Source organism: Seriola lalandi, unplaced genomic scaffold (genome assembly GCF_002814215.2).
Source record: "Seriola lalandi dorsalis isolate HSWRI2012SDOR001 ecotype SW California unplaced genomic scaffold, Sedor1 jcf7180002054829, whole genome shotgun sequence".
NCBI lineage: Eukaryota > Metazoa > Chordata > Actinopteri > Carangiformes > Carangidae > Seriola > Seriola lalandi.
The window spans coordinates 970,052-983,396 of NW_019525382.1; the positions used below are offsets into that span (position 1 = coordinate 970,052).

The 13,345-nt window shown below is 39.1% G+C and overlaps 1 protein-coding gene across 1 annotated transcript in view; it reads right to left on the bottom strand.

Annotated features, from left to right (window-relative positions):
- Positions 1-13,345, bottom strand: part of kdm4b (lysine (K)-specific demethylase 4B) — a 43,474-nt gene that overhangs the window by 24,446 nt on the left and 5,683 nt on the right. Inside the window, exons 4-7 of the mRNA XM_023426526.2 lie at positions 12,986-13,100; positions 12,362-12,555; positions 5,650-5,699; positions 864-967 (exon numbers count right to left, since the gene is read on the bottom strand). Of these exons, the coding sequence (XP_023282294.1) occupies positions 864-967; positions 5,650-5,699; positions 12,362-12,555; positions 12,986-13,100 (463 nt within the window). The remainder of the gene's footprint in view (positions 1-863; positions 968-5,649; positions 5,700-12,361; positions 12,556-12,985; positions 13,101-13,345) is intronic.

The window sequence follows — 13,345 nt, forward strand, 5'->3', positions numbered from 1 at the left end:
TTTTTTTTTCCTTCAACCTTCCATTCATTTTTTCTATGTGAGGATTTATATTGCCTACTGAATAGAACATAAACAGCGAGGCGGAAAAAAGCCAATTAATTTCCTATGATAGACAGAGAAGATCATTACTCATACTGTATCAATACTACAGCCTGTAGCAGTTGTGGTGTTTACGTCAAAGCTGAGCCACTAACCGTCATTCATCATTCAAAACAAGCCCATCTCTTCTGCGATTTATGCAAGACCCACTTGAGAAGGTATGACACAGAAGAGCAGGTATGGAATACACATCTTCAATTTCTTTTTAAAATCAGTTCCATTGTCAATCAGTCTGTGAAATCACAATTTACCATGTCCTTGATCACATAGGGAGTTGGGGGAGTACTAAAATCAATTAAGGTACACTTGTAATTACTGAAAAAGATATAGTTATAGTTATTTTACATGTAACTATAGTTAAAGTAATGAGAATTATCATGGCCTGTGCACTGTGCACAATGATTCTATCTTGAAAAACATGCAAGTTAATATTGTTAGCTGCTTGAAATGGTAGATACAATATTAGAGTCCTGTGACAAGGGATGATGAAAAACTAGCTTTCTTCACTGGAGTGTTCAGCTACACATTTGAGTCAGCATATGAGAGTGTGGAGAACAGTGAATGATGAGTGACACTGTGTCAACCCATTTATGACTCCACCTTTGTGCGAGCATCATGGCTGTCATCTAATACTAGGTCAAGTAAAAACATAGAACCTTCTAACCATAACACAGACAACACAGACCAAAATTTAAATTACTTTAGTCATTGTGACTAATAAAATGTCCTTTTATGTCATGCAACATGGACTAGTTGCCACTCACCCTGTCAAATGGAATGCTGTATTTCTTTAGGATGGATGGAGATATCAGCGTCATCTTGTGACGAAGGAAGGCGTCACAGCCTTGGGAACTGCCAGGGAAGAAGCCTGCGGAGGGTCACAGTGAGCACATGGTATTCAGAGCATTTTACTGATAATCGAGATACACATTCTACGAGAGAAACTCAAGTTATCTCATAAAACCATGAATACCTTCACCAATACCAGAGGCATTGGCAAGGCATGGTAGCACATCTACAAATACGGGTTGTGTATGAATAAATAACTTAATCACTAGCAAACATTGTTTATCAAACAGCTTGCTTCAAACCAAATTGTAGCACTTGTTCATAAAAGCCTTCAATTATAATGATTATTTCCTGGTCCTACAATGGCACAATATCCAGCCCTGTGTTTGCTGCTTGTCAAATGGCACAAGATTGTCAGTGAAAGGTAAACTTCAGATAACACGGCAGCTGAACAGACAATAGATACTGTGGAGATACTATATGTGTGATAGGTGTTATAAATGCAGCTATTGTATACTACAGGAATTATCTCTTTTCTAACAACCTAATGGAGCAAATCATTAATCACTTATTATACAGTCAAAAGCTATGAAGCACCAATCACCTAAACTCTGGATCTGATGTACAGCATTCACAGTGTATAATCAGTATGTAGGTTTCTATGGTACATTTATTTTACTGTGTATGTGGTTATTTCTATTTAAGTAATGGAATGAAGTGTGTGATTAGTAAGAGAGCTGATATGATGATGTAGTTTTGCAGGCAGGCTGAATTGGCAGGTAAGCATCTGAAGAATGCTAGATAAGTACTGCCAATTAAACAGTTGTATACAGCAGAATTGTAAATGTGTTTACTGACTATAGTTAATCCCACAACCTGGAAAAGGAAATCTGGTTTTCTGTTGACATGGGAGTGAATGAATTTACTGCCTAAAGTGTTGAATAATCACATTGCCGTAGTGTATGTAAATTGATTGCTTGTTGGCCTCCAGGTTGGATTTCTGGGGAAATCTGATGGATCGCATGATGGCACAAAGAAAGAGAACAGCACAAAACTGAAACTGGGAGCAAACACTTATCCCATTCTGCACAACCAAAGTGAAAACCTTTGCCTGAAGAGTATCTGCTTTGCAGTCAAAAAAAAAAATGTGTATTGAAATTGTGCAAGAGCCAGCACTAAAATTGAAAGATTGCCAATTATCTTAACCATCGTTTCATTTGTTTACTGAAAAATAATATAATGAGGTCTTAAACTGCTGTCCTTTAATTGTTGATGGCTCTGTCCCCAAGGTCATTAAAAAGAATTCTGCAGTCATGGTATTTTACAAGACTACTAAAATTGTGTAATGTGCAAATGTGTGATTGCAACTACTACTTTTTTGATCTGCAAAAGTCCACTTACACAGCTGCTGAAACTTAGCAATGTTAACTTTTGTGTTACAAAACAACCCTGCTTTCTTAAAACCACTCTGACATTTTAGGTCTTCAAAGTCCCAACTCTCTCTCTAAAACAAAGGCTCACTTTTGCTCTTGGAGACAGAGAAACTCAGATGGCCTCTGCATAATCAAAGAAAGAGTTTCTCTTCCATCACTCACTCTCCCACTCTTTACTGTTTGTACCCACCAGCGCCTAAAAGGGGGGTCCATCCCAGCCTCCACCCAGTTAAACTTTAATGTGACTGACAGTATAATCTGCACCCATTTCATCCTTCATTTTCACTGCATTGTTTCAGCCTCTGTTCTACTCTACAAAGCAAGAGAGGGAGAGAGGGTCTCTATTCTCTCATCGCCTGCCTGCTTGTTGGAGCTGATAAAGGTGAATATTGTGCCGACACAGCCCGGGTATTAATCCCCATTAAAATGCAGCTGGCTCTCTGAGCTCTCCGTGGGGTAACATTAACTTAAAGGCTTCATTCTGTCCTTTTGAGTTTTAAAATTAAGTTCCTGCCTCCAACCTAGTAGCCCCCCTCCTCCCTTCCAAAATCCAAAAAGTCTGAAATAATGCGGAAATGAGGAGTGATAAGAGCAACGGCTGTCGTCGTGTCAAATGTTTGGAGAGGAGTTTTCAAGTAACAAGACCATTGTTCCAGGCCCATTAGGCATTCCTACTACACTCATAACTGTCTTTTTAGGACCTCGTAAACAGTTGGCTGCCTGTGCAGACGATGGCTTTGATAGGTCAGTGGGTGCTTGTTAAATAACGTTGGCACTGCTTTCCTCCCACTGCCAGCTGCTTAGCTAAGAGAGGAAGGGTGCAATCTGACAGTGACTGAAAACTGAATGCCAACATGAAGGATGATGACACAGTTTGATAGAATTTTATCACATTTATGATTCTTGTATTTAATTTAATTGAATTTTTGGCTGTCAAATTTGAATGCTTTCACATCCCTTATCAAAGCTATTCAACTTTATTTAACTACTATTCACCAGTCTCATGAAAATGATCATTAGTATGACAGAAAACATGATATATGGTAGATGTTACACACAAAAAATTATCTTAAATCTATTTTACTGCATAATATAATTCTTTTTTTTTTTTTTTTTTAAATCAACTAAAATGCACTTAATCTACTGAGCAAACATCGGATTCACTGACTCTAGTTATGTGTTTTGATCACTGCAGGTGCAGATTCAGAACTACTCAGTGGACAAGCTTAAAATACTAATACAGAATACTTAAAAAGTTTAACTGGAAGACTACTTTAAGTGACTTGTCCCAACCAGCTAGGGAAGATAAACAACTCATTGCTGACTTGTTAAGTTGCAACTTTACTGAAAGGATAAACACAGCATCAGTGCACCTGACAAAGAATGCATGGCTAAAAGTTCAAATCTGCTTGAGGTAGAGTCGTAGGAAAGGCACAGGTGGAAGTAATGATCCTAATTATGGTCCCATTCCATTTAGGTTGAGCAGTAAGTCAAGACACAGCACAAGGGCTTTGGAACTGAAATAAGTAAACAGAAAACAGCCATTATTAATGGTACTAATGTCTGCTTTGAAATTGGTCTATTTTATCCAAGGCAGTGGTTCTTCTTAATACTGATTTTTGTAGGGTTTCACAAGGTATCTGAAGTGTGAATCAGACACTGCTTCAAGGGTTAGGGTGAAAAAAATGTGGCATAATCACTGCTAATGATCAGGATTTTGAATAACACAGAACATAACAACATGAATAGTGCCCGAAGTTCATTTAGGTCTACCAGTTCCAGCGACTCTGTCGTGGAACAATAATTTATGTTGAGTTAAACCTGTGATTTTCCTGCTATGGCAATACGTCTATTTATATAGTCCGAGCCACGAGACAACTGTTATGTGGTTACATATGCATATAGCTACTGTTTTAACATAAATTATGCTGCATTTTATGTATTGTATCTAATATTACCTGCACAGAGCTGGGTCTTTTTTTCATTTGCAAAGACTGCTTGTCTGTCACATGTCACATACTGCATTACATATTCCAGCCAGTCCAGTATAAAAGGAGGATAGCAAGTGACAGAGGCAATGCATTGGTGATTATTGATTTGCTCTCAGCAGCTCTTCGCAGCAACAAGGATAAACAGTGTGTCTATTTAATGTAGTTTGAATTGGACAACTCTCCGTCATCGTTCCCCATATCTTCAACCTCATTCTGGACAACATGCAGTACACAAGATAATCTTCATTGATCAAAACAGGGAATAGGAGGAGGGGAACATGGCTGGAAGAAAGGAAGGGAAGCGAATCAAGCAGACATCTTACACCAGAGAGAGGGGCAGATGGTTGACGATACACTAAAGACAGACTGGCTTAAGACTTTCTCACTTCAGTCCCCGTTTATCTGAATCAGACACTATTTAAAATTTGAGTCAAGAGCATCATGTCAGAACCACCTTTAGCTATAACATTCACAAAAGCATGTTATGTAAATGTTTAAATTAGTAAAGTAAATTAGATTCAATAAAACTGATTCTAATGTATTTAATTTAGTCATAAAACAGGTTGTAACAAGTATGAAGACAACATAGCAGCAGCCCATGCTTGCTCAGCACCATAGACAATTGATCAACGCACAGTCTTGATCACCATTTTCATTGTATGAGCTTCATGGGTTTCCTCCTCTTTCTGCAGTCCAGATAGTTGATGTTGCTGGCTTCAGCACAGCCAGCCTTTCCTCCAAATTCAGCATCTACAGCCCTCCTGATCTTTTTAGTACAAGTGAGTGCACACGCTAACCGCTTCAAGCTGCTCTTCCTTCTCAAGCTCTATCTTAGCACAGCCAGGTGACAAAGAAATCTATGTTTTTATATGTGGTGAGAAAGCGGGATATAAAAGTTTCTCATCCACTGAATACATGCACATTTAACCACAGCATGTACCACACTGTTTACTGTGAGGACCACTGACACCGACAAGAAACTGGAGAAAGGTTGTTTATTGTGAGTGGTAAAGGGTTCTTAACAATGCAGTGCATGCTGTGCTTAAGGGGGATGAGACAGGCTGTAGCTGAGAACTGCTACTTTACTTTATTCACCAGTGCAAGGGAGAACATGTAAGCGAGCTTTGGTTGTATGTTAGTGTGTATTCTGTGCATGTCTTGTGTAGCATGTGTACAGTTTAATGCTGTTTGTGTGTTTAATAGTCTGAAGCACTTTCCCCTTCATTTAAGGTGCATTACTGACAAACAGAAAGACAGCAGGGTAGCAGGGTATAAAGGGGTAAAATGAACATGGCAAAATAAAATGATTTTAACTGAGTACATCCTCAGTTCCTCACCTTGTGCCAGCCTCTCCAGCCTCTTGCCATGCTCAGGTGGGATGGCATACCTGCAGACAGAGGGAGTAAAAAGGGGATCAGTTTAGTGAAAGGTTTTCCTATTAATAAGGCTGGCTGTCTTGTTACCAGAAGGACACAAGTTTCTACAGCAACATCAAAAACATGCTTGTCAAGGAAGACACATAAATCATTCTGAGTATTTTGCTATTATTTAACTTATAGATTGCCCTAGAATATCTCAAACATGTATATAATATTATTTTTTTTTAAATATACTTTAAGACCTTATTGATGCAAGTAAAACAGTTGTAAAAATAGAAGCTGTACGCCGATCAAATTGTACCTGGGCTGCCTTCTTGGTATTGAACATATCATGAAACCACTATTTTCAACAACTTCTAAAGGTAAACTAAACAACAGTGAAGAGTCTTCCCATAGAGGTGGAGGTAACACAATAGTATATAAAATCAATGCAAAGGTGCAAATAGACACAAATTCATGCGAGGCGTACGGAATGAGGCAAAGATGCGACCTTTCGAGTAAAGAATATTTTACCTTGAGCAAAATATTTGTATTTTATGTATCAAAATGATCATAAATCTAAATGCACAGAAATTACACACAGTACAGACACACTTGTCCATGTGTACATCACTAGCTAGCTGCCTAACGTCTGTACAGTTGGCACCATGAAAAAAAAAACAAGGAACACTAAATCACTCCAGCAATCAAATTAGCATGAATAACAAGAGGACATATTTCTGAATGTACCTTACAAAAAAACTGCTGCCCTACACAACAGCCTTGTCTAGATACTAGATAGAAGATAGAATCTAGAAAGAAACAAGTTATAATTTGAAGGGAGGAAGAAGGGGAAACACAAAGGGTGGTGGAAAAGATCAAATGACCGATGAAGGGCAGGACCAGGAGAAATGACTGTTTTGGGAGTGCAGGGTTATTTCACAGCCCTCAGCACTTACCGTTTTAAGAAATTAAATTACCCATGCTGTACACTTCACTGCCCCTCCCTCCCCTTCTCTTTTACACATGCACTCATCATGCAGATCACTATTCTTGTCAATGTTCGGAGGGTCTGGGTTGAGGGTTTGTTTTTTTTTGTTTTTTTTGGGGGGGGAGTTAATTTCTTATCATATTGCTTTGATCTGCTACAACTTTTTTTTTTTTTTGCTGCTTTGTTTCATTCATAATATTTCATTGTTTTTCCTCCTTCCACTTTGTTTCTGTTTTATTACTGTACAAATGCGGTAGCCCTGTGGCCCTGATTCTGTGTTGCTCCACGGTTAGAGCTGGGTACTAACATTACCAAGAAGTCAGTGTTTGTAATGTTAATACAGGAGGTAGGCACTGTAAAGTATATCATTACACTAAATATCAGACGCTACATTTAGAAAGCGAGTTTATTTGTAATACAGAGTGGGAGGGAGCCAGCAAAGCTCAGATCTAATCCATTCATTTGTGAAGTTATTACAATACTTTTTATTACTGAAATTATTTCCTCTGGGTTGCATAAGCCTCAAGAGACCCGAGGCAATGAACTATTATCCTTTCTTACTCAAGCCTCAACAGCCACATGGATGTTTAAAACAAATGGAGAAATAGAGGGCGAGAAACAAAGATGGGGTGATGGTGAGATGCAACCACACATAAGTAGAGAAAGAAAAAGAAAGACCAAGAGCGTAAGACAGAGTGGGGGGGGGTAAAGAAAATAAATTGAGTCGGAGGAGCCAGGACATGGAGCCACACTGCCACCTGTCGACAAAAGCTTTGAACTTCAGAGAGGGGCAGCATCCTTCAATGTTTTATTATTATAACCTATATTTACTCGACTATCCAACATCAGAAGCTCTAGACCAAAGTCCTTAATGCAATTAGGAAGCAGGGTTATTATCTGAATTCAGGTTATTATCTCAGAGTTGTAACTGGTCTAGTTAATATCCAGGTAACTACCCTTTGTATTTTTGTATAGTTTTAAGTACATAATCTTTCTCTATGTGTTGTGCATTTAGCACACAAGATAATGGGCAATGACTACGACACTAAAATGAATCAGGTTATACAATAAGAGTTGTAATTTGTCCTGTGGCTCTCAGACAAAGAACAGCAAGAGAAATGGCAGTTGGTGATTCACTTTATTGGTCAAGGATAACTTTAACCTGACCTAGGGTTTTGGTTTTGAAATACCAACCTAATGCTCTAACTGCTCCTTCACATTAGTCTCAATATGACCAGATACAGCACTCTTTGTCTCATTGCCATGTGCATCACAGAGACATATTTACTTTTACAACAACCTTGGCAATACACTGTATCTTCCTTGTTGATGGCCACCAACTACACCACACAAACCGTCCTGAATCATTGTTTTTCTACAGTCCATAAAGATTTTAAATATTCACAAAGCTTTTTTTGTGTGTCCTATGATGTGTGTTGTGAGCAGTTATTTGCATTAGTAAAATGTGCCTTTTAATGGCTATGCTGCTCAAAACAACAGAATAGACTAAACTCCCACTGCACTCATCATAGCGATGTCAGGTCTGAAGTTACGATGGGATTCAGCCACATACTGGAGGTAAAAAGGTGGGTATTAAATAATGTGTTGTAGTGTTTGTGCTTAGCTAGTCTAAACATATCATGGATTTAAGTCTAAGATGAAATTGATACTGATCTTCTCATCTCTCTCAGTTAGATGGCACATCAGTACATTTCTTAAAATGTTCAAGTATTCCTTTAGAGGTGTTTTGTCCTGGGGGAGCATCATTCCAGAGTTTACTGTGTAAATGTGCACGAATTTCAAAGAAGCCTACGCTAGAGAACATCCCTCAGATGATCCCTTCCATCCCAGCATCAAACTAAACAAATCAGCCGATCAGCGCGTCTCCTCCTGTTCCCTCCCTCCTAAGGCCATGGTTGCCATGGCAACAACACGTCTGTCACCCCGGCAGCAGAGAGAGAAACACACAAATAAAACAACACACAGCAAATGAAGGCATGAACTTTTCCACCTCTCTGAGGAAGGCTGATTTATCTATTGCGGGACAGTGTTCCTAGCAGGTGGAATTAAGATGTCTTGACAGCATGAAGGGTGGCACAGTACGTTGCGTTGTTGTGCGTTCCTTCAGTTTGAGAATATTATGCATTCTCCTTAGTGTTTTCCAGTTGAAAGCCATTTCTATCATTTCTCAAGAAAAGTGACTCCCACTGTACAAAAAAATATATATATTTATATAAAACTCATGATTTACAGTGCATTCACAAAGTGTTCAAACCCCCTCACCTTTTGCACATTTTGTTATGTTGCAGCCATTTACTCAAATAAAAAAAAAAAAACATTTATCTCTCATCAATCTACACTCAAAATCCCATAAAGCTAAAGTGAAAACTGAATTTTAGAATTTTTTGCAAAATTCTTAAAAAGGAAAACCTGAAAATATTCAGACTTTTTGCTATGACAAAGGGGAAAAACTGTCAAAGACTATAGAGGAGGTTGAGGACTGATGGATTCATAAGAAACTGATCCCATCCCAGGAAGAACATCCCTTTCAATTTTCGTTCGTCAGCCTTTCCCTACCTTCCCCTCACATGCTCTGAGGTAATCTTTTATCTGACAGCACATCTACTGGTGTGTGTTGAGGTAGATGGGTGATTGAGAGGGTTGCAGCAATAAAAATAAAGAGAAAGAGAATGATGGGAGGGATAAAGACAGGGTGAAAGTGACTGCCAAGGATTTTACACATCCATGTTTGTGTGTGTGTGTGTGTGTGTGTGTGTGTGTGTGTGTGTGTCAAGGGCATGGTCTGTTTAACAGCCTGTAAGGACCCCACAAGTGTAAAAGTGAAAATGATTCAATTTAGAGTGTGAGAGAGGGAGTAAAAGGGAGAGAGAGACAAGTACGTGCTTTAAAAAGAAGATGAATGGTGTGCATCCATCTATCTGGGAGTTAATTAGTCTAACTGACAGGGATGACAGCAGGGGCAAACTAAACGGAAGTATAAAGAGGAAGAAAGCAAGAAAAGAAGCAAAAAAGTCAGAATGCATAGATGTGTTGGCAAACTTCAGACTCCGCAAAAGCAGATGTATTTTAAAAAGCCACACAATCAAATTTGTCAAATCAATAAGAGAAATAAATATGCACTATAAGTAGCTGTATATTATGATATGTTTGAATATTTATATATTTGTTTTTCTCTTGCAGTATTAATGAGGTTCTTGTAAAAACAATATACTGGTGTATTTTCAAAGAGCAACAAACACTTGTAGCCTGTAATGCACATCAAAACATCTGCACCTATTATTTTCTATGTGAGACCATACACTGACAGCGTCAAGGCCCCTGATGTTTAAAATCAGTGTCCTTAAAAATACTGTATACACTTGCTTCCACAACCTTACTGATGTTGGCCCTATGCATTGGTCCGGTACATCACTGATTCAAATCATGCCACAAGGGTTACCCGTTTAAATGTTCATGAGCAAGATGGTAACAAAACATTTAGCACACATCAAACAAATACATCAGCTAAATATTTGATCAGATTAAGGGTTTGATACCAACTGCGGCCATCCAGGCTAACGAATAATGCAGGCATAAACCTGTACTGTTCTCTACAAGAAATGGCACAGCCACCACTGAGCTCAGCTCCTGTTGAACACCAGGCTGAAAATCACAGCTCGATGAATGTCATTTTTATCTACACACACACACATACGTTTACAGTGAGTTGAAAAGATACATAGCCACTCTCAGTGAGAGGTGTGAAAATGAGACAGGCAGATGATTTTAATGAGATCACATCACAGACACAGAACACACACGTGCGTGCACACACACACACACACACACACACGCGCACACACGCGCACATACACACGCGGAGTACTCCACTCTGAGAGGAAGACAGGAGAGGGGGGATGATGGAATCAAATGGAGCGAACAGAGAAGGGAAGCCATACACATACATGTAAACACACACACAGAGTTAATACTGTATTTCTGAGTGTTCCAAGGCTGGGTTGAGTCTGCTCACCACCTGCCGTGCCAAAGATCAAAAAAAATATTGAGGGAAAGAAGAGAAAACATACACACACACTTGCGCACAAGAGAAAATCAAGGGGTAGAAAAGGAAAAGGTTTTTGTTTTTTTTCGGGGACCAGGGGCCACCAGGGTTGAGTGACAGAAAGACAAAGGGAAATGTAATGATGCACAGAATAGAAAGCCAGCAAGCAAAACAACACTCAAACCCCTATAGGTTCCTATACTGTACACCATCTGCTACACATGGTTTAAGCAAACTTTCTGTGCCTTTGCAAGAGTGAACTTAGGATAAAACCTTGAATTTCACAACAACAGTAAGACTCATGGTAAGGTCATGGTTTCAACATTCTTCAGAGATTTACTGCATAAGTTTGAAGACAAGCGGGATTTGAGGAGACAACAAAAGAGGTAACTATTTGCAAAGAATTCTAAAACAAAATGACAAAAAACGGTAGAAGAAGCAGTAGAAAAACAAAACTGAATTCTAGCATTATTCATGAAGCATTTGTCCTAATACCTAAAAGTCAAAGCACAATTGTAAAACAAACAGACGTCAAGCACAATCAAATATCTCAAAAGTTTACCTGCCAAATAAGGAACCCTCCGATGGTGAAATAGCCAATGAGAAGCCTCAGTGCTGCGAGCACAAAGCAGCACGCTCAAACTAATGGCCATGTATTAAAAGCAGAGATTCTCAAAAAAACGACTCAGTAAAGCAAGTACATAAGTTTACTGTTCCAGAAACACAAGATTAAAACATGAATCTGTGAATTATGTAGTTGGCACAGAATTGCAAGGTTTTATGCAACAGACCTTCCTACCCTCAAGCCCTGGCCTGTTACAACTGCTTTGGACTGGTTCACTAAGACAAATACGTTGAGGACCCCTAATGCACACTACAGAGCGGGTGCAACAGCAGGAAAAATGACATAGGAAGAGTATTTGGAACAGGGACAGAGGTTCCTGCTTGTACATGACACACAAGAGGTCTGCTTATTAATATCAGTACATCCACAACCAAGTTACAACCAAATTACCATTTAAAAATCATGTTTTCAGTACACAAAGTTGAGAGGAAGCAACAGAAGTTAAAATACACTCAACCCTGTATCCATTGTTAGCTTTAATCAATAAAGAACTGCTTGATACTAGTGATGCTCAGACCGTTTGGATCCAACGGTAATGAGCTGGTATTCGTTACAAATTACTCTACCGGTGGTTCTTAAAATTAAACTCGAGTGAGAAAATTCAGTTTGAGTCATCGTGGCTGTGCTACCCCAACTTCACAGGCAGATTATGTGTCTGTTAGGCTCCACGAGAACTTTAGGTGGTGCTGTTAACCAGACGCTACCCGCCAGGCAGTATCATCAGGCTGTTGTGCTATCACAGTACAACAGTGCCAACATGTCAGGTGCTGCTTGCCATACAGGTTCTGTCAGTATCACTGCAATCAAGTCCAACCAGTTTTGTGAAAATCGCAAAGTGATTGTTACTGCTGTCAACAACAGCTATATGACCACTAACTATACTGACACACACTGCTGTGCAGCAAGCACAGACTATAAAACTTGAAAATGACAAGTGACATTGTTCGGCCTATACAGAAAGCATCAAGATGAAACAAACAAAAAAAACAACCCAAAAAAATCAGTGACTGACCAGGACTTGGATTGCCCAAAGTGTAGGTAGTTGATGCTGTAGAGGTCCATGTCCTCTGTGTGCCAGGCAAACGTGGTCTTCCACATGCCAAAATATAGATACGGTGTGTTGACACCCTCAATAACGATGCCACACTCCTGCTCCACCATATCCAGCAGCGTGTTGAGATGGCCAATGTTCCACTCTTGAACATCCTGGACAGAATAACATGCATTCTTATGATTACCATGTACTCAAACAGTCTTTCAATGGCTGTAACACCAGATGGTGCTGTGGTCAAACAAAAATGGCAATTTCCCATTCACACAGCAAGGTATTGAATTTACACCTTGAGGATGTGGAAACCTTTATGATACTGGCAACAAGTCATAAAAAGCACAATATTTAAAGCAGCTTATATTAAGGACATAGTATCACAATTAACAATTATCCATTTATCAGTGTAAAATATGCATCCCATATAATGCCAAAGGTATAGTAAATCCTTTTTCGTCCTCAAACCATTTAGTCTTTCAGTCTTTTCTTAGTCAATTAATAACCTTAACCTAAAGTATCAAGCAAAATAAGCAAGGTTAGAAAGTGAGCACTAACACACACCCACACACACACACACACACACCTTACCTCATCATAGATGGAGCCACTGACATCCGCACCATAAATGGGTGACACAAATGTCAAGTTTTTCCAGTACTTCCTCTCTAGGTCATCAAAGTCTTTGTGACGAGGTGTGCAGTACCTAAAAACAGAACAGGATCAGATAGATTGTCAGCAGTGTGCAGAGAGATGGCCTTTCAGCTACACCCCCAAGTTTGCAATTTCTCAGTTTTCAATTCAAGTTATTCAACTGATCAAAAGCTACCACTATAGCTACTACAAATGTTGACATAACTCAGTTACAACTTAAGCAGAAAACAAACAACTGTTCTTGCTGGAAGAGTTTCATGCAAATCAATGACACTAATGACATTGTTCCAGATGTAA